Source organism: Apteryx rowi, unplaced genomic scaffold (assembly GCF_003343035.1).
Source record: "Apteryx rowi isolate R43461 unplaced genomic scaffold, aptRow1 scaffold_1069, whole genome shotgun sequence".
In the NCBI taxonomy this organism is placed as follows: domain Eukaryota; kingdom Metazoa; phylum Chordata; class Aves; order Apterygiformes; family Apterygidae; genus Apteryx; species Apteryx rowi.
Genome location: NW_020447274.1, coordinates 104,672 through 127,867, shown reverse-complemented (window position 1 = coordinate 127,867; position 23,196 = coordinate 104,672). Strand labels below are relative to the sequence as shown.

At 35.5% G+C, this 23,196-nt stretch overlaps 1 protein-coding gene across 3 annotated transcripts in view; it reads right to left on the bottom strand.

Annotated features, from left to right (window-relative positions):
- Positions 1–22,804, bottom strand: part of BRD1 (bromodomain containing 1) — a 60,090-nt gene extending 37,286 nt beyond the window's left edge. For 2 of the 3 annotated variants that reach the window (XM_026070020.1, XM_026070028.1), the window contains exons 1-2: positions 17,685–19,065; positions 6,173–6,329 (exon numbers count right to left, since the gene is read on the bottom strand). In XM_026070020.1, the coding sequence (XP_025925805.1) occupies positions 6,173–6,329; positions 17,685–19,051 (1,524 nt within the window). In that variant the 5' untranslated portion in view covers positions 19,052–19,065. Of the gene's footprint in view, positions 1–6,172; positions 6,330–17,684; positions 19,066–22,593 lie in introns of those variants that run through there. The other variant, XM_026070009.1, reaches the window with a different exon arrangement.
- Between the last annotated feature and the right edge of the window lie 392 nt (positions 22,805–23,196).

The window sequence follows — 23,196 nt, the reverse complement described above, 5'->3', positions numbered from 1 at the left end:
GCAAAATAAGATCCAATGTTTTCACATCAAAATCCAAACCAGCAGGAACGTCATTAGCTTCTTCAGAAAGGTCCCACTCAAACCTGGTAGAAGCAAGTTCTTCCTGTGCTCAACACAGTCCCCCTGAGGCAGAATTAGGACACACTCGTAACAGAGTAACAGGATTACTATGACTTCTGAGGACAGGAAATGAAATCAATTCTCCACCAAAGGGAGAAGAGGAAGGAAAATAAAAGTAGTAGCTTCTGAAAAAGTTAAGACACCATCAAGACTGTAAATACAGCCAGTTACAACCCCCAAACCACAGCAAATAACTTCAAATGGTACAGGCAAATGGACAATACAGTAATACAACTTTTTAATGAATGACCAAAAGAATCTGATTTACACATTTTTTGGAAAAGGCAGTGTTTACATACTTGCAGTATTTAGCTTGATTTGTACACACAGTGAACAAACCCCTTTCTTGTTGTCATTTTTGCTATTTTTCACATAGCTTTAAGAAAAGGAAGGGTATCTAAATACTCCATAGAGTATTCAAAAGGGATGGGTAATTCGCCAGAAACGAAGAGATTAAAAAGTAGAAGTCCTGAAACTAGTACCAAGTACACAAAAGAAACATCCACTTCATAGAATTTTTAAATTTAAAGAGAATATTTTATAAAAGAATCTGAAAGATCCAAAGCTTCATTTATTTGCCTGGGACTAGCATAAAGCAATATAAACTTAATAAGCAACTTTTTTTTTCTTTTAAATCAACAAATCCAAATTCCGTAAGTTATAAGTATTAGATGGCAGAGGAATAAAGAAAACTGCATGGTAAGCAGGGGAACAATGAAAATGATCACACTACAGACTGTTACATACAAGCAAAAAAACTTCCTAAGTGAAGTTAATTTAGAAATATTATAGATCCTTTAAAGGAAGCTTGTGCAATTTTTCAGACAGAAGGTTCTAAAAATAAAGTTGCAAGAATTGGCAGTTTAAAAATTCCTAATAGATTTGCGAGTGCTGACAGATCCACGCAATATTTCATTGCTTTACGTACTTCGGAACTGTAAATGCAAGTACCTATGGAAGCTATGAAGTTTGTTTTCTTCAAAACTCTGATTGCACTACAGTTGAAAATCCTTGTCTATCAACTAGTTCTGTATAAGATACAGCAATTTGGAAAAAAAGATTTGTTCCTCTTTTCAAAAATACCAAAAAAAAAGACTGAAAAACTGGAGGCATAAAATTTTATTTCTTTTTCCTAATTACTACTACTATTGACATTTTTTTCCCCCCCATTTCTTTTAAGTAGTTAGGTTTAGATTTAGGCACTTATTAAGTAATTTAACTGATAAGGGTGATATTTCAGAGTTAATTTTGATAGCAGAACAAGTATTAATATGGGCAGTTTCTATTCCTTAGAATTCTCAAGGACTCACTGGGCTAGAAAATCTACACTGCCACTAGTGCCTGTCCTCGCACACCTCATCATCTTAGAGCACAGATCCCATGCATGGAAAAGTAACCTGTTAACTGATACAGCTATATATATATATATATATATATATATATATATATTTTTCATAGTTTTACTGTTTTTCAGGACCAAAGATAAGCTTTGGCTGTTGCTCAAAGTGGAGGTCTTGTCCTCTCTTTGCTTGCAGCCACTCAATATTGTCTGCTCTTTTGCCCTATGCAATTGCTCAGCCAACGTAAACAAACTAGTTTTAAGGCAGAACAAGGAACTTAAATACAGCTAGGAAAATATTACTTTTTTATACCAGGTTTTGGGGTGGTTTATTTGAGACGTAAGTATTTGGCTAAATCTGAAGATGCAGTTGTACTTTTATTTTTTATTTTTTAACATAACTTGAAATTAATTTTTTTGGAAGGATTATTCTTCTAGTTGGATCAGCTGTTTGATACGGTACAGGTACCCCCACTGGACAAACACATGATTTCATTCCATAAAGTAGCCACATTGGTTTAGATCTGCAGACCTGATCCAAAGTATCAAGAGCATCTATTCCTTTGCTTTTTCATTGTGCGCGCCTGCCTGAATGTTACTTCTGCTTGTGGACTAACAAGAGCCTCCAAATTTATGCTACTTCTACGTAAAGTAGCGCTGGCAGATATGGTAATACTAGCTGTGATTAATCCCCTTTACGCTAACCTATTGCCTGACATACAACATATGCCTTAATAAGATGAAAAGTTCCAGGCAAGCTGAAAAGAGCTATGATGCACTGGCTTCTAATATCTATCTAATGAAAACTAGGATAAAATGAGTTCCTTTCAAAATTGTTAGTTCTATAAAGCTTTCTGACAAGCAAAGGTCCTTGGTTCTATTAACCTCCATAGAAGTTCTTCTCCAAATTTCTTTCTTTCTGTAACAAATCCAGAAAGTTTCTTCCAGCTGATGAAACAAGAAAAAATTAGAAGCTTTATGACATTGTCTGATATACCTTGTTCTTATTGAACATCAATTGCATTATCTAGAAAAGCTAACATTGCCAAATTTACCGATTCAGAGGGAAGAGGGAAACACTTAAGTCTACACACAGAATATACATCGATTGAGAACTAATCTTCAGCTCTAATTCCCACCATGAAGAATATGTTACCATTCTATGTATACTGGTAGGAGTACTGTCATCGTGTACCAACAAATCATTCCTTGTGCTGGATGCAAATATGTGGGGACAGCCTCACTCTTTACAGGGTCTGTAACATAAGCCAAACAAAACTAATTGCATAGATCAAGATCAAATTTTATCACTATAATTCTAAGATCCTCTGCTGACACTTGAATGACAGTCAGCCAACACCATTTTATGACTGCAACTAATGCAATGTTCTTGCTGAAATCTTCAGTGCAGATATGACCTTAGTTACCAGCAGCTTCCACTTTGTTTTTCCAAACAGCAGTCTTTAAACAATCTCACTGCAGCAGGAATAGCCACTGCACTTGAATTTCACGCCTCGTTTTTATCCAGACATTAAGTATAGAAAAAAAATAAAATAATGAGGATGTAAGCTTGTTTAGGATATCTGCAATCGCTCCCCTGAACTTCGAGATGGTGAAAGAGAAGTGACAGGATGAAGAAAAACGTTAACCATTTTTCAGAGTGTTCCTCTTCCTTCAGAATATCAAGTAGTATATAAGTCAAGATCTTTCGGCTCTGTTTAGAACTAACAGAAGTTTTTAATAACATCACCTTGAAAAGCATATCATAATTTAGCTCTAAAGCACATTTATTATGCAGTTACTCTAAATCATGGAAAGTTTTTCCCCCTGCCGAATTCATTCTAATAAATCAAATGCTCTTTGAGAGGGATCAAAATACCTTCTACTAGGCATTTTGAAATCAATTCCAGAGTTTTGTTTAGAATACCTGGTTTTAGTATTTCTTTTCAGTTTAAATGAAAAACAATTAAAAACTACTCTGAATTTGTATCTCAGTGTTTATGTTCCTGGGATTGAATGAAAACATGTTTACGGTTCTTTGACACTTTTTGTCTTATTTTATGGGAGAAGTCAAAGAATCTTCCTGTCTAAGACTGAAATTATCAAAGTAATTATGCTTGCTTTCCCCACCTGACTGGAACAAGTAATCTACGTTGCACAATTTTGAGGAGTTCCTCCTAACAGCTATGCCATAGCTAATTATTAAAATCTTCATTATGGTTTGGCTTATACTTGGAATAACAAAGATGACTAATACATGAAATGCTTTGCAGCTACAACTATTTCAATAGGTATTCATGAGACCAATTGACGACGCTATGGAAACATGCACAATGTCATACAGAGGATGCTTACTACTTACTGAAGAGTTCTACCAACACATTTTTCATCAGCAGGGCCATTTATTATTCAACTTTCCTTGAAACTTATGTTTTCTTTTCAAAAATGAAGTTCAGATCAATTGTATTATAAGTTTTCAACAACAAAACGAAGTCAAACAAATACCCCAGTTTTTAATCAAGCAGTATAAATATTTCATTTCAAATTAAGTAATGCAATATTTTAATTATTTTATTACTTGAGAATAGTGCATTGTTCTAAAATTAAAAAAAAAAAAAGAAAGAAATCATGTGTTTGGACAGGAACACAAATAAATGAAGGCATTTTAAACAGCTCCAGACTAAGGCTTGTTTTGGTATAATCAAACATCAATTATAACAATCATCTTACTTTGGCAGTTATTAATTTATTCTTTAGAAATTTTGCACTTCTGATTCACCAAAACATGACATCTTAACAGTAGAAGTACTTCCCAACCATCAACTAGTAAATATAATGTTTTCAGGAACTGTAATTATAGTCTAGCTAGGTCTGCGCTTCCACATGTACCCTGGACTTTGTGCTTGAGTCCTTAACAATACTAAAATCAAATTCATTCAAAATTATTATTTTTCAAATGTTTATTATCTGAATAAGTTAATTGCAACTATTACAAGGTAACTGACAGATGCTGTTCTGAAGAACAGAAATTTCTGGTACTGAACTGAAGGGATAGGACCACACTCTGTTTTAGAGTTTACGTAAGTAACCCACAACTTCTGATCCAAATAAGCAGCATGCCACCTATATAATTTTCTACAGAAGTTTAGTCCTGTAACCATTGAAATTAACATAGAAATTCATAATAACATCTGATGAGCAGTTATCTAATATATATTAAATTATATTCTGAATTCAAAATTTTAAAATAGAGTATTTAGGGAAGTTACTACTCCTCAAAAAGTAGCATAAAAATTGAGATAACGTAGAAGCAAGGAAAGAAAGATAAACAAGTGGCCAATTTATAATCAAAGTTAATTCCACCTAAAAAGATAATCAGTTACTGAAGTAATACTAATATCAATGAATTAGGAATTAGTTTTTTTCCCCATGAAAAGCTAAGAAAAGAAATACAGAAGAAAAAAGAAAGATCAAAGACAATTAGGAAGCAGTGCTGACCATGGTGTTTTTATGACTGTAGCAATTAATGATTTATCAGCAAACAACAACACAATTCAATTCAAACAGAAATAATAGTTAAGCTATAGTTAAGCTCTAAAGGGGGAAAAAAACTCAACTTAATACAAGTAAATGATACTCATATACAAAGTTTTCAAAGTTATAAAATGCATTCGTAAGTCCTAGAAGCTATTTTACATGAACAATTCCCCTGGAAGTCATAAACATCTGGAGGATGAAAAAAAACACAGCCAATTACATTCTCAGTTAAATTTAAAAAGGGTAATGGGTATGCAATAAGAATACCTACATTATGCTGTTTCACTGCATTTCAAGGACTACATACACAGGTCTATCCACAGAAGCCAAACGAGGTTTTAATTATTTTCCAGAGTCATTTAGTGACTTGAAATGAGACATTAAGTGCTACTGATATCCCTAACGTTGACCATATTACAAAAATGGGAAGCAGAAAAGTACTGCTTTCTGAATCTGATATAAACTTGGGAGTGACTGTTTTTCTTTCCAATTTTCAGCAATTCTGACTGCTAAATGAGTAAAAGTTTAATCAACTTAGATGTACTTTAGATAGGATGAATTTTACCTGTACAAAATAATCAGCATAAATTTATGCTTGTCTATAGTCCCACTTAACTATGTCAAAAGTGAAACCAAAAGTGGAATCAACAGGTCTTTGAACTTCAACCAGGATTGTTCTTTGTTCTGTTACTACCAAACAATGTGGGCAAAAGGATCCAAACCTCAAACACTGTAAAACCAATACATCTAACCTTTACTCTGTAAAACATTCCCATTTTTCTTAATTCTATGTTGCAAAGTCTAAATTTACTTTGCATCTTCTAATGAATTTAAAATAAAATTTATTTTTATCTTACTAAGATTCATGGCACATTGAGGAATGAGTTCCAAAAACCGTAGTATTAATCAATAAACAATAGTATTAGGAGAGTTTTGATGATGGTATTTTTTGTGAAATATTTAAACAAAAGAAAAGATAACCCTGCACAAATATTTTGTATATCTCACAAGAAATTAAAAAGTTGTAAGACCTATATAATGTCTAATTTTAAGTACAGAACACACTACTTAAAAATAAGGAAAAGTTTTCACTCAATGCTGTGTCCTAGTTAATATCTATTCACTAAAACAGAGACTTCTTGAGTTCTTCTTGTAAGTGAAAAGTGTGTCACATACCTGTTGTGTGCTTCTTTGTGACTGTAAACTGGACTGCAGCCTTCTCAACAGAGGAACACCATTCCTAGACAGCCTTTTAAGCAACCAGTAACTGTGCACTCGTTCAACAAACTGCTTCTTCCGCTGAATGGCCACCTGATTCATAATTTTATTTAATCTAAAATATGGAAAAACTGATATTGTATTTTTTGCAGCAAAGCATAGAATATATTTGTCTATAGAAGTTCAACATCAAAATATATAAATGTATAATAGAGCAACAGCAATGACCATCATATTACTAATGTCTTTCAACTACATATTTTTAGTCCAATTACTTCCTAGTAGTAAATTACAATCAAATACATCTCCTTGGCATTTTAGTTGCTACCAAATATTAGGACTGAGACTAAAGCTTCATGTGAATTTTAAAATAATTCTATTTAAAATAAAATTGGAAATAAAGCTCTAAATTCATACTGAAGTTTTCAGATTGTTGCATATTTAATACATGCAACATAATGCAGAATTAGTAGTCACTTATACACAATTAGTAGTTTCTTTTAAAGAGAATGTATCTTCAAACTTTTTATGTAAAAAAGTATGAATGCACTCTATAAAGTTTACAACAAAGTTTGTGTTACTGAAGTACTAACATTAACCTTTCAGTATATAAAGGGAAGAAAAAGTTTAAAAGAGCAAACACTTTAGGATTTTATCCTACACATATGATGAAAATATCCACAGAGAAAGGCTGCAAGAGAGGATGATAAAATCAGTTAAGTGAAATATCTTGGTTAAATACCACTTTCTTCAGAACCTTTTAAAATAGATGCAAATATTATGTCCCAGGGCTCCAACCACCTGTATTCTGTTTTGGGTTTTTTTTTTTGTTTTGGTTTGTTGAGGTGGGGGGGGGGGGTATTTTTTGTTTTTTCCCTCCTCTCTAGCTGACCTTAACTGAGCAGGAGGTTGGATCAGACAATCTCCAGAGGCCCCTTCCAGTCTCAACTATTCTGTGATTCTGTTTTTTGTTGTTTGCTTTGGGGTGGGGAAGCAGTTGAAGAGAGGTAAGGATTTTCCTTAGCAGGAGGTAAAAATGGAATTACAGGATAACATAAATGAACAGAAGTGTTAGCTTTCTTTCCAGTATATTACTACTTACAGCAAAATTCTACACAGGATAGCATATTTACCAGATTCTCCAACAAAATTTAATACCAAAACAAGTAGCAGCAAACTGAGGAGAGATGTCCGATTTGTAGAGCACTACAATGAGCCATTAAAAAAAAAAAATTCTGAACAGATACATCAGTATTTTTCTGCTTTCCTCTTTTTAATATTAGGAATAAAGCAGCTTCTCAGCCAAGCGATAGAAGAAAAAATAGTCAAATACATAAATAAAACGTAAAGGTATAAGTAAACCTTAGATAAAATGATTTTTGAAATACCTGAGAAACTTATACGGTAGTTTTAAAAAAAGCATACAGGTGAATTTACTCTGACTTCACCAAAAGCCATCTATCCACAGTTATTTTTTCTAAGCCCCATAGGAGGTAAGGTGTACCAGTTCTGTTCAGTGCTTTGCTAACTGTAGCTACAGACCTTTTGGTCACCACAGAATACAGGCAGCACAAGCACAGGTCTTCTTCAAAATACAGTGTATAGTACCTTTCCCTTCTTCAACTACATTGTTTTTCAATGAATAACTAAACCTGTTAGGCAGTCTTGAAAAATTCTAGCTTAATTCAAATGAAGCTCAGAAAGTCTATAGACAGACTCAGGACTATTTCAAAAGTCTTTTACCAAAGGACAGAAGGGGTGCTCAGAGTTATGTGACCATATTAAACTTCATACACAACAACAGAACTACAATTAATTATAAAATACAATCAATCACTTTCACATCTCTCTCTCAGAGACAGCAAAACCCACTGAACTAAGCCAAAAAAAGCAGAGCCAAATATATACCTATTTGGAGAGACCAGAGAATCATAACTCAGCGTGAAGAAAGGTGCCTTGGCTTCATGCCCATCAGATGTGGCAAGACTAACCAAACATCTTTAATTACAGCTTCAAGTACATTTGCCTTTTCACAAAAGGAACCATTCTAGTCATAGATAATTGTGATAGTAAAATACTAGAATAAGCTTCGAAGAGATGTTAGCAGAAGATATTCTCCTACTTTCAAAATACAAATAAACACAAGGTACTTCAGACTGCAGAAACTAACCTAACACATTACAAAAACCTACTCCTCTCCCCTCCCAAAAAAATAAACAATGGCTGTTGATATTTCAGTTAGACACGAGGCTTAAGTAGTGGCAATATATCATCAATTAAATCATGCTTTAATTTATCTAAATACAGTGAAGCTCAGGCACTCTTCACATGGCACATATCTACAAAGCATCCACACTATGGTCGTAATGTCCTAGGCAAGGACATTACATCTACCACAAGAATCCACTACCTACAGCATAGTTCTTTTATCGTCTTTCTGCTTGGTCACATACTCCCAGGTAGACTCTTACTGCCTGCAACTCTCCAAGTTTTGACAGATGCAATACAATCATTTGGGGGAAATAAGACAAGATTCACCTGCTGCTGTAGAACCCTGTGAGTAACACAGACCAGTTACTGACCTTAAAGTTCCTGTCCTTGATCGTCATCACCCAGTTATCATCCTACTGGGAAAGAAAGTCTCATTCACAAAGATACATGCGGCTGCAATGAATTTGAACACATTCATGATATTAAATACATATGTGTCAGTCCTGAACAAGGATCTTCCTGCTCCTACCTGAGCTAGAACTAAAGGTAAGATTTTAAAATTCTTAGAGGTCTTGAAGGAGGTTGCTGAATACTCCTTTTATATATATATATATATATATATATATATATATATATATATATAAAATTTATAGGAATTTCTTGAAGAATAAAGAAAATGTATATTTTATAGGTAGGTAAGGGAGAGCTGCCTGAAGACTTTATAGTTTGTAATCCATGGTCTGACTTGCACAAGACAGGGTTAACTGCTGCACCACACTGACAAATCCCCCAAGCAGAAGCAAAGTTTACAAAAGGACTTAGATCAGCTCCCAGAATAAACAAAACACACAAGCAAAGGCTTTTTTTCCTTCAAAATAACTGTCTTGAAGAAAAAGCCTTTCTAGAGATTTTGCCCAGTGTAAGAACATCACAGAAAGAATATTCTGTAGTTTTACTTGCTAACAACAAGTGTCAACTGCAAGCCAAGCATAGTAAGTACTGAGAGAAAAAAAATTGAGAGATTTAAAACATGCATTAAACATTGTATTACTTTAAGCTGTAATACTTTCTCTTCAGAAATAATACAGCAATCTCACTGCATAAGTATTTCTGATCTCTCTGTTGAGACTGTCAAAAGCAAAACTACTGTGCAAGACAGCCCAAAGAAGGTAGTTTAGGAACACACATTTGGAAAATACAGCCAGAGTTACTGTCTCCCCTACCATATAATTAACTTTAGACAGGTCAAAAATAAAAAGCCACAACTATAGTTACCACAGAAAGCAAGCAGAAAAGATCAGAAGTACTATTGCTGTTCTAGTTCTTTATAGGACAGAGAACTTGTTAGACAAATTCCCAAGCGATCTTCTGAAAAGGACCGTGTTAAGTGCTAAACATTTCTCTCTCAAAACAGCAAAATGATTAACACAATTAGGCTCAGCACGGAAGAAAACTGTTCTTACACTGTACACAGACTGAGCAACTGTAGCCTGTGTCAGTGAGTTGAGGCTTGAACAGTGAGCGTGACCCAAAATATGTTGTTCCCCCCCGCCACACAGTTTATCAGTTATTTTTAAATATACATATATATAAGAGACAAAATCTGTAAATAAGATTAATACATTTCTCCAAGCGGTCTCTCCATAACAGTACAAATTAAAGCAAATTTAGCAGTCAAAAAACCCTTGTACAATTTAGGTATTTCAAAAGTTCCTTAAAAGGTAACTGCATTCCCATGACTTTCAGTAGCTCTTTTTACATAACTGATCCTGTAACGGAAGCACGAGGTTGCAGGTTGATAAAAGCCAACAGTACTGATGCATGAACTATCATTCCAGGCCAGCCATTTTCTCAAGCTAACTACTGCTGCCTTTTGATTTCTTGGCATGCCGGCCAGGCATACTCCCTGTTGATTTTCTGTTTTTTGGGCTATGTTCCAAGACTACATAGATGTCAAAACGTTTTTGAAAACTATTGTATCTGTGTAACAGCAACTGGGAAAGCCAGTACTGCCTCCCTCCCCCAGCTCCACTTGTATCCTACTCTAAAACACTGTGACGTGTGCTACAAACATGATACTGAGGTATCTTACAATCCCCCTGCTTATCTTTCATAGGGGGAAAGCTCCTTTTCCAACTCAAGTTTTCAAAGCATTTGCAGTTCTGATCCTGAACTGTAAGTTAGGATGAGAGTAAATTACAGCACTAAAAATATCCTGCATTTACAAAAGCAACAGAAGGATAAGGGAAGGAAACTGTTCTGTTCTGAATGAGTAAGACAGACTCCAATCATGTATATTAAATTTCATTTTAAGTTAAAATATCTTTGGTGAGAATTCGTCCTTTATCAGATGTTCTGCACTAACCCTCTCCTCACACAGAGGTACTTGATGGATAATCCACCATGCAAAAAGGGTGGTGCTCTTAATGCAGCGGTCAAAGCATTCAGAGAAAAATTATAAACACAAACACTTAATCCTATGTTTCTTTTTCTTTTTTTTAAAAAAAACAGAAATGCATAAAATACGACAAGAGCAAATCTCTTATATTGGAGAAAATATTTGCAATTTCATAGCCTCCCTCTTCCTACTCATGACTGCTTCCTCTCCCAGTTTCAGTTACATATCATTGTGGCTACTACTGCAATTAGTTACAAGAAAAAATGAAAACAGTATTTTTGGTGATTAACTATGCAGCAGTCAAACAGAAGGAAAGCCAGCAAAGAGACAACCAGCCATTTTTCTACTAATCATCACTAACCAGCCCAAGGACTGTACATTAGTGGGCATTAAAGAAACAGTTAATGTACAATATCTGCTTTCTGACCCCACAGATTTCATCTGCAAGTATTATAATATGTGTCTATACATGAGTCTATAGTGTCTCTCCATTCTTAGAGTTTTCAAAATATAAGTTCTTCAAAATATAAACCAGAGAGAAAATTTCCATCCTACAGCAATTATGCGATTCTTTCACTATTACTATAGTAACTCAGGAAGCAGGAACTTAATATGATAATTAATAAGGTTCAGTAAGATTAAATATCCACTAGAACCAATCAACTTTTAAACATGAACTAAAACTAGTATTTCAATTATAATACTTCTACACTACTTATACTAAAATATCAATAAATACCAATTTGTCTTGATTTATGGTAATACCCATAAACGATCAAATGAGGTTCCACTGCACTGGGCAAATAAACCCATCCTATTTTCCAACACAAAGATTCTTGATACGTTCTTTAAAACTGTCAGAACAAAACATAAAACGTATAAATTGAATAAATTTTAACTTAGTAAACTGACTTTCAAGAACATTTGAAATTCCAAGCCCTGTTCTGCTCAATTCCATGGAATATACTGACACTCATAGGAAGCAGAAAAAAAAAGACACAAAAATTAACCACACACAATTACAGTAATCCCACAGATACTAATTAGAAGAGAATTAGCAGAAAACCAGAGTAAAAAAAAAAAAGCTATGAAAGTTTCTATTTTGGGAATAGGAATGAATTCTGAGGTCTTGCCAATTACTCCTCCTAATCCTGTATCCAAAACTTTCAGCTTCCAGAGATGAGAAAGAGTGCTTGGACTGACAATATTCAATTCTTCTCATATAAAACCTTTGGCAGCAGTTGCCTATCCAAAAATATATGTAAACCCTTGCTTTTCACTACACTTTTTTTTAAGCTGTGGAGAGAGAGTTTTGTTATTTCAACTCCCTCCCCCAATAAGAAATCCAATTTCTCCATTAAAAAAAAAAAACAAACCCACACCTCTGATCTTTCAAACCTTGTGGAAAAAACAAAACAAAACAACCACCAACAAAAACACTGTCACACTGGAAAACCTCCTCAGTCTTCTCTGAAAAGTCACATGCATAGACTCACTTCCACCACCTTCTATACATCATACATTCCGAGTTATGACTTTTCTTTAAAATTACTCAAAATATTTTCTTTCCTTCACTTTTTGTACATAGTCATAACCATGCCATATATGATTTCGAAATAATCTCAAAAGGCTAAATCCATTAGCAGAAGATAAAGTATTAATCAAAAATTGTCTTTTATTTGTGATAAAAGAAATCTCAGCATTAACCTGCTAATTTTTTGTGCATTCTATAACTTGACTATCAAGTTTTATATATATATAAATGTATGCTGAAAATCATATCTTTGTATAGTATTGATAAGATCCTGCACCTTGTAATTTAAAAAAAAAAAAATCACACAACTGGAGAAACAAAAATATTCAAGAATAAAAATATTTGAAATAGCTGTAGCGTTTTACTATTATTAAATTGGCAGCATGAATTTTGATCTTATTAACTGAAGAACAAAAATAAGCAGAATCAGATATGGAATCACTGACGCCTGAGACTCTCAGAGGCCACACAGGATGCTAATAATGCACCTTACAGAAGTCCCTAACCTATACTAATTTCCATTTTAAGCTTTCCTGCTTAAAGAAGTACTTCTGTTGCTTCTATTGAAGTATTTCCATTGTTTCACTGTACCTCTGAAAGAAATAGAAAAGAAGAAAAAGATATCTACACCATATTCCTATACCTCCTTTTTAAAAACTTTAAATAAGATGCATCATTTCCACCCTCTGGGCTTTTATAGGGGGGAAACACCCTCTCTCCCCAACATCAGTCAAGATAAATACTTTTAATGCCAGACATACAACCATCTTCTCCATTTTTTTTTAATCAATATCCACTTTTACAATGTACTTAAAAAATTCACACTTTCTCAACCACATTCATTAATTCTAATTTAATAACTCAGACAGAGTCATGATGAATTAGCATGAAAAGAAAGCTCTGAAGTTACCTTATCATTTTTTAAAATACCAGTGAGACAAAGCTAGTGATCACAATCTCGTAGCTCTTTTCCTGATTTAAACAAAATTATTTTTTGATTTAACCAAAGAGGGCACTGACTTCAGCAGTAGTTTCCACAGGGACCAGAAGGGTTCTAAAGCCGACAAATCTTAGAAGAAACATCCAATTTTACTAGTGACACAAAAGTCCTACCTCTTTTAGAGTCCACAGGTTTCTTATAATAATCTGACTATCCAATCACTCTTCATCCAAACTCAACAATGTTATACAGTAATTGTTCTGCAAAATTGCTATTTCCCCTTCCACCTAGTTGCATTTTCTAATTATTAGTTGAAGCTATAAGGCATAATCTGCATCATGTTCTTTTGTAATTCAAATAAATATTTCCAGATCATTTTGTGAAAGTATACATACTTACAAATTTGAGGTAAAATGGCTAACAAACCTTACTCTGGATTTATTTAGCTTTCCACGTTGTTGCAACACTGTCTCTAGCAGTATCATCCAATGATTATTTACGCTGACTTCTAAGCAGGATTTATTATTTCCCCCTACTTAACAAATTTCTGAAAGTATTCTTAATAAATAAATAAATGCCCAGATCAGCTGAAAAAGAAGCATTGTCTGTGCATGCAGCCTAATAATGTTTCAAAGGAATGTCTGTTAACTCTTTGTAAGTGTTTCTTTCAGCTTATTTTGCATTTCATCACTTCCTATAAGGTTTTTTTCTGGTTCACACTTTCCTTTAAAAGCAATCAAGATGCTTTTGTCCAGATATCAAGATGACACTTAATTATTTGGTAAGTAAGTTCAGGATAGTTATGTTGGAGAAATTATGAAATAAAAGGAAATATTGGTTGTACACAGCATACAGTAACAGAAACCCGTTTTTTACTACTAGGAACAATGTGTTCTCTAATCAAAGCGAAGGTCAATGTAGAAAATCCAGGTAACTTGAAGCACACGAAAATGCTGACTGAAAAAAAAAAATATATATATATATATATATTTTCCAGCTGTCCTAAAAAATAACATTTAAGAGTCTGAGAAGTTTTTCCTCGCAGTTATCTGCCTACTACTTACTTTTGTAAGGATCATTTACTCTTTTACCAACAGTATGGAGTAATACAGCTGATGCACACAACCTGATGGACAAGTATAATGCCTTGTTCCTGTTTGTTACGAATGTGTGTTTGTGGGGGGCTGCTTATTTTTGCTCCCTATAACTATTGCATTTCAGATACTTTCTTAACTTCGGAGACTATATATACACCATGTAGAAACAGAAATTAAAGATGAAAGCAAAGATTTATATACTGTAAGATATCTGCTTCCACTTAGAAGAGCAATACTTGCACAAATGGCATTGTAACAAAACAGATTACACTGTATCTCAATGTATATTTCCAAAATATACTGAAGCTTTTAAATATTTTATATGACATTCAGTTTTTCCCCTGAGTATATGCCCACACAACATCCTAGTTACACAAGATTTTTAAATGATACTGGCTTCACTTTTCATAAGGCAATCACATTTTAGATGCCTCTTTTGGTACACAAGATCAAGAGACTACACCAAAACAATGTTATTTGTGTTACAAATCAAACACTCAAAAATAAGAGAAGACAGCTAAAGTTTTCCAGCTAACACTATGATTCTGCTTCTTTATGCATCCATCCTATTCACTATATAAAGCAGTAGTTATTAAAGGGGAAAGAAGAACAGCAAAAGGGGGAAAATCCACAAGAAAGGGAACAGAGAATCAGTACAGAATCATAACTCACACAGACAAGGAGCAAAACTTAGATCGTAAAGTAAACTCTAAAATTTAGGATTTCCTAACTTTTAAGTTTTGCACCTGCAGCCTAAATAAAATACTTTCAGTATTTCTATTGGGCAGAAAAGGCACAACTCTACCATCACATACCATCAGCAGAGTATGAACCTCGGCACCACAGCCGTAATTTGCCAGTGTTTACAAATAAACAAACAGGCTGGTGGCAGCAGGAGGCCAGCATTCCCAGCACCATGTATCAGAGGGTCCAAGCACTCTCTGGAGTCTAAGTTTCCCCCAACACACATTCACACAGTGCAGCTCCTCCGACATTCAGTAGCTCTTCCCAGAAGCATGTGACTACTTGAGACTAAGCTTATTTCTGCCACATGCATGCTTAGTGTTTATTTATTTATTTATTTTAAAGAAAGGCACAAAAAAATCTTCCACTTAAAAGAAAGGAGGGCAGGGAAATCAAGCAAGCGGGCATTCACCTCCTATAATCACCATTTTAACACTTCTAAAATCTGACCGTACGCTCTTGTGTCACTAGCTCACAAGTGATAGCCTATGAGGCCATACAATTAGATTACAAATGATCTACAGAATGACACCATCTACATAACTTGTAAATGAAAAGCTTAGAGTATGACATCTGTGTAAGAAATTCTGGTAACTGGAAAGGGTACAGTTCTCAAAATCATTCAAGGCAGTAGCTCAGAAACTTGACCTACAGATAAGATGATAAAGAAATTCAAGAACTACAAAAAATTGTGTAGAAATAATGAAGTATGTTGGTTTACACCTTTTAACATAACTTGACTATGAAGACAGGTGTTTTGGAGAACAGCATCATTGCAAATGGTGTCAGTAAGAGGCTCACAATCTTTCATGTACATTCACCATCCAGATAAGGAAACAGTATCACTATCATCTTAACATTGCTATTCTTCTACAGCTATCTTCTCTAAAGAACCAACTATATACTAAGTAGACCTATTACTAGTCTAGGTGTTAATCATTAAGAAATTAAATCAAACCAAACAACTCCACAAAGGTGCTCCAGTTTTCTGAGAGGTGGAGAACATACTTATTTCAAATTCTTTAGGGCAAGTGGTGGGGGGGGGGGAAGAAAAACACAGTATTTAAACTTGGAGCCTATATGTTTCTTCTCTAATAATTTAAATGGCTCAATTGTTTTTCCTCAAGATCTCTGCCAGGAAAGGCAAATCAGGTTCCAGATCCAAGGAAAAAAAAAAAAAAAAAAAAAGATTTAACAAAACAGATTAGAGAAAAGAAATCATTTAAATGAAGACTGCTGTGAACTGCTCCACATCATTCATTAATAACATATGGATGCATATTTAAAAAAATGCATGCTGTAGTTTTGCTACAGAAAAAAGAGAACTAAAGAAAATTTGACAACTGAGATTTGGGTCTGTAACAAGACCACATCTCCTTTCAATATTACTATTTCTGTTATGTTATTTATTCAGATATTAGTTTTCTAGGATTAAGTGCATTCACATTACAAGGAGTACTTAAGCAAGAGTCTCACTGAGCCAAACTTCAAAATATTTTTAAACTGTGCTTATTTTAAAACTTCTGATATAGAACACAAAATCAGGAAATTTTGTCAATTAATGTAAGGATCCATGTTAGTTTTCAGTAACATGAAACTGAGTATATCTGCAAGAAAGCTGAATATCTCTGCAATCTTGGGAAAAAAATAGTTTTGATTAAAAAAAAAGCCTTTTATATGTGTTCTGACATCTAATGACACTGTTAAAAATCATTTCATTCTAATGATAGCATCCTTTTAGTATTAAGTATTATGAAAGTTATCTACGAGAAAAATTGCCAGAATTAGAACTAGGAATGTGTATTCTAATTCCCAACTATCATTTAGTTCATGTTCCTTCTTATTTTGTCTTTCACAAAAAAAAAAAAATCAAACCAGATTGCCTTAATTCAGTCAAGATCAAACTGTTTTATATGAACTCCCCCCCCAACATGAACAAGAGCACCTGTTTAAATAACAGTATGTTACCTGCTGTCACCTTAAGCTTTTCTTTAGCACATCACTAAACAGAAAAAAATACAATTCTACCATGCAAATCATGACAGAGAACAATGCAATTAATCTGACGTTTGTAAACACCACACAGGAGCTAAAGGCTGTTTGTCGAAGTCAGTCAGTAATCAGTACGTACGTTAATAAAAAAGGACTGCAGTTTCAAAATATTTATTTATTCAGATTAATTTGACTAGCTTTAACTATCCACTATCTGAGACTTGGAGTCATATATATGTTATTCTAAACTAAGTAGTTGATTCTCAAAGGTATTGCGAACAACAACTAAGCACAAAAATCATTTGGTCTGACAAAAAAAAACATTTCTGAAGACAAGACAGACCATCTACTGATTTCTATAGGGAAGCTAATGCATTTTTAATGCAATTTCAAAAATGTACAGCATACACAACTTACATTAATCCTCTGAGCATGGCCTTTAAGGGAGGCATATAAGAAATGCATAAAGACTTCTAAATCTGTATCTAAGCATTGGCTTAAAATTAAACAGACAAATAAAGTGCACGTTTCTCTCAGTTGGATGGTTTGCTTACCTCTGGGGGGGGATATAAGGAGCAGATACTGTTGGCATAACTGTACAGGGTTCAACCACTGTTTTCTTGGCCTTTTTTGTCTTTTTTCTGACTTTTGATGTAGACCTAGCAGTTCTGACTGATCCCTCCTTTCTACAAACACCGTTTTTGATTTCAGCTTCTCCATAAATATTTAGAGGTCTCCGTATGCAACCCGGTGGAGTATGTACATCACAATAGGCAGTCTTTTTCACAGAGAACGTTGTCCCACTGCCAGTTAGTTCTTTCACAGGTTCCATTTTCATATATAGACCAGCTTTTTGAGCACACGTCACATGGAATGCAGTATAGCAATTTGCTTTGTGGCACTGGATGCAGGCACCAACACCTTTCTGTTTACAGAGGTAGCATGTTAACTTCCATCTGGCTGGGGGAATGTTCCTGACACCATCAATTGGCTCAATAAAAACTGTATTGGCAAATCCAACTTCTGGAATCCACAAAGCACACACAACATGTCCCCAACGATCATCATCAGTCTTTTTAAAGGCACCTCCCTTGTTTGGGCACAGCACACAGTCTACAGGCCGGGAACGGGACTGCAGACAGTGTCTGCAGAGCCACTGGCCCTCAGGTATATATGGCACCCCATAGCATTCCTGATGTACTGCTAAATTACACATATCACAAAACAGGATTACATTGCTGTTTTGACATTCACCATCCATGCATATACAACACACCGCATCTTCATCAATTAAAGACTGATGATCACCCTGTTTTTGGTTCTCACAATAAGACTCTTTTTCAAACCTATCCATTAGGAATTCAAACATATTTTGTGACACAACTGACACCCCATCACTTTTCCGCTTTTCATTTATTATTTCTAACCATGCATAATCTTCTTCATCCATGTCATATTCAACTTCGTTATCAAGTTCCTCTGCTGATTTTTCAATGAATTTATAATAAACTGGAGGCCGCCGAGGAGCAGAAGGTGGACTGTATTCAACAATCCGCACTTTTGGTTCTGGAAGTGGAGCTGTTGTAGCAGGTATACCATGTGAGCTTGGAAGAGCTTCATTTTTCTTTTTCACTTTGTTATTTTTATGCCGTTTGCTTCTTAGACAAACTGGTGGTCTTTCACTATTTTCTTTATTGCTGTTGCATTCACTCATTTCCTGGGCTGTAAGATCATCTTCTAATATAATCTCTAAAGGATCAAATATACTGATCCTATGCAGGCGACCTTCAATTTCTATTTCAACCATTCTTTGAGCTTGAGCGTATGTCAAGGTTTCTCGTGTGGGGGAGTGCTTAATACTGCATGGGGAAGAAGAATGCCTTGCTGCCGATACTCGATGACATCTTCCTTTTCTCCTCATTTGGTAATGTTTACCTAAAATTAGAGCAACAGTTAGTATAATGAACTACAAACATTTATATTAAAATATTTGTTTTATTTCAGTAAGAAAAAAACCTTGAAGTTGTATAACCCCCAAACTATCTATTTCCAAGACATCAGTTAACCTGGCACCTTTTATTGAACAGGACTGCTCATATTGTTTTGAAAAATTTTACCTAATGATAACAAGTAAGATCTCCTAAATACTAGCTTCTTACATAAGTACCACTGTATAGAATTCATATTATAAAAAAACACTACAGAAACACTAACTGTAACAACTCTGTAACAGAAAAATAACATTTCAGAAGTGCCACAAAAAAAGATTATAGTTTTGATATACTGTAAGAAACCATCTCCATAATACAAAATTTCCAGTTAATGAGTGTCTGTATTTGAAATTTGTTCAACGCCTACAGGTTTTCTTCAGTTCTCCCTGAAGTTTGTCGGTGTCATATTTAATAATCACATCATCACCATTACTAGAAAGTTACTAGCACCAATGTAATTTTACTGTTTTAAATAGGCCCACATTAGGAGGATGATTCTCATTCAGTGCTAAAACTTTAAACTCCAGTGAGATGCACAAAATAACACAATCTAATTTGCCAGACAGTGAAGCACAGACTGTAACTATGAAATATCCAACTTGTAAAGTAGATTTGACCTAGAACATACTGAAAAACACGTGTGTGTGTGTGTGTGTGTGTGTGTGTGTAAACGTGCATATAAACACACTTCTCTCTTGACCAATTCTTCAGGCTTTGTTCTCAGAGCAATTAGGGTAGATAAAAATCTCGCTCCCCTTAAATCCAACCAAGCCTTTTCTAAAAAAAACAACTTCATTTTCAAGTTTATCTTCTACTGGAATAAGAGCAGCATATGTACCATACACCATACAAAAAGGTAGCTTTTTTCACCACCATTGAGCACGCATTTTGATTACAAAAATTCTAATTGAGAACTTTATGTATTTTAAACTGATGCCTTTCTGGTATTTTAATGTTTTTCTTTTCTGAGGGTTGAAAGTATTTTTTAAAGACAAATTGATAAAGTCAAGCTAAAAAGTTTGTTTTCTTATTCCCTTCCCTTTTCTTCCTAATAAATTCCTAATAAAGAAACAGCAAGCATAACCATCAGCTACAGAAAAAAAATACTCTTGATCTTTAACCGTTTGCTTAAAGTATTAGGGCCTCACCATTCTAATTCTGATCAAGTCAGAAATTCTGCATTTCAAGTCAGTGTTATTTATTCACTAAAATAATTAAATTAGTATTAGCATACAACAAATAGACAAATATGGAGATCAAAATACAATTACACTGAAAGAGAAGCATAGCTAATACATGAAGAAAATAGGAAAGACTGTAACAATTAACATATCAATTATTCACAGCCTGCATTTGCTTTTGTTCAGTTTATGACGCCAATCCCTCTGAAAGTCTACCTTCAAAGTTCTGAAAGAACTCCTTTAAAGGGAAGATGAGATATTTTAAACTGCTACCATTAGATCAGACCCTCCCAACAGCTATTTTATCTGCTCTCACAAACTGACCTTGTTTTCCCAAAGACAAATGAAAAAAAACCCCTAAGTTTTATTATTCATGCCAGCGTTACTTATAGATCTGACTTTCAGATGGATATTCCTTAACTTACTATGTTTTTATATCATAAACACACAAAAAAAGACAACACTTTAATCATTACAGATCTCTTATCAGCTCTCTATAAATGACAGACAAATAGAAAAGATCACCCCTCTTCATGTAAGTTTGGGTGAAATACTTAATAATTTAATTTTGCAAGACAATATATGATTAAAGCACATCAATTTCTTACCGACTGAAGAAGTTTAAAACACTAACAGTGCTATAAAAGGTCCAATAACTAGAAATAAAGAGACACCGAAAATTTAACTGGAATTAAAAGTTCCCACATCAGAATTTGTAATTCAGGGACCAAAGAAAACACACTGGCCCCGATTTCTGTTTACTATTGTACATACTTAGCAACATTAGGGATTATTCAGATAAAACACATTGATGTGCCAATGTACAGCAACATGTTACAGACGAGTATGGTATCATTTTATGTTGTTGGGGTTTTTTTTGATATTTGTCTTTCATTTAATCAACAAGCAAGAAAAAAAACCACATCATTAAAAAAATGTCCCTCTTACAACTGCCCTTGGGAAAAAAACAAAAACTTCAACGTCTAGACAAAATTAATGTCTCTTCCTACAACTATTAAACATGCACAACTGCTCAGTGTTCATCATGACAGTGATTATTTTGACAAATTAATGGGAGAGGGACGAGATAGGTAGCCTTCAGAAATCAAAAAATATGCTACTTATCCACACTTACCTATCTAACTTAACCCAGTATTATAGAAAAAAAAAAAAGTTAGGTTTCCAACCTCTTACCCCTCCCCTCCCAAAATTCTTAAGCATGGCTGCAACCAGGCAACAAGAACAGAAAGAAAATATTTTAAACCACAAGTTTTTCCTTTAGGGCTTAGAACTGCTTTTATAAATGTCAAATAAAAGAAAGTGTACAAACCAGAAGGATAAAAATGATTGGACTAGCATCTAAGCATCCTTCCTGTAAAACTCACCTGTAAATAAAGCTAAATCAGAAAACATAACAATCCGGTTAAATGGAAAGTGGATACCCTACAAATATAATGAAATTAACACAGAATTGGAATTGGTACTTCTCTGGTCTAATTTTCTAGAAATTCAGTGCGAGTAACTTAAATGCTCTGGGAGCTAAAGAAGTATTTTTTGTTTTTGTTTTTTTAAACTCCTATTTACAAATATCCTAAAAATACTCCAGAGGAAGACCACATTTCTGCATAATGAATTCACGGCTGGCAAACTGGTTTGCTTTTCCTAGCTAATTATCACAGGCACCTTTCTTCCCTCCCCTCAGTAGTGAGCTGCAGATCCACAGGAATGAAGACCATGTGCACAGGTTTGAAAACTAGTAAACTAAGACATCAGTTTCTGTTCAGTATTAATAGAGATATCACGCTTATGGCAAAATACAAATAATTTAACATATTTCTGTTAGCACTATTCTGCCTCTTACAACAACTCAAAGGCTGTAAGAGATAAAACTGGAAAGTTACCCACAGCTTTCGTCTCTTAGAATTACATCAGCTGCTTGGGAAGAAAGTCACCAGCAGACACTTTCCCTCACCACAACAAAAGTGCATGAAGACAGCTGCTTATGTGGAACGCACAGTATGAGGCAAAAAGTACTTTTATTAAGGTGTGGGATAGCTAAAACCAACAGGAAAGTGTAACGACATCCGCTTTTTGATTCCGAATCCCTTTTACAGTCTCTCTCCTAGTTACCTTCCTCCTCCTCAGATAACTGCCTTTGGTGCCTGGATCCCCTGCCCAGTGGAAAAGAGAATTCCATTCTCAATGGATACTTTCATGCAGACCATTAAGAGGAGAAAGACACAGGAATGCTCTTTAGCCCCAGACAATGAGGGTAAGCAAACGCTGCTTACCAGCACGCCGGGAAGACACCACCCTCAGCAACAGCCGCGGAGCAGGGCCATTTCCCTCGGGGGAGCGCAGAGGATCGGGGCTCGCTCACCCGCCCGATCGGCCCGGGCAGGCTACGCTGCCCGGCATCACCAAAGCCACTATCTTTCCTGAGCGTGAGGGGTGCTGGCAGGAGGCCGCCGGCGCTGTTTACGCCCCGGCAGCGCTCCCCTCCCCGCCTCCCGGGATCCCGCACTCGCCGAGGCCCCCGGAGCGCCCCCGCCGCCCGCGCGCGGGGCCGCCCTGCCCACGGGCCCGCCCACAGCCGGCTTCTGCGCGAGCACTTCCTGCCCACGCCCAGGGAGCCGCCAGCGCGCACACACCCCTCCGCGCCGATGGTTCCGGCCCGGCCGCGGCATTCCCCCCTCCCGGCCGCCGCCAGGATGGTTCCTGCCCAAGCTCATCATCTCCAGCCCTTCCCAACAGTCGCCTCCCTCCCCTCCGCGAAAATACTCGGCCCACAAATATGGCGGCTGACAAAACAGCTCGAGCGGCGCCCTCCCCCAAACCGCCGCGCTCAGCTTCCCCCTCGCAGCCTCCCCGCCCGCTGCGCCCCGCGCCTCCCC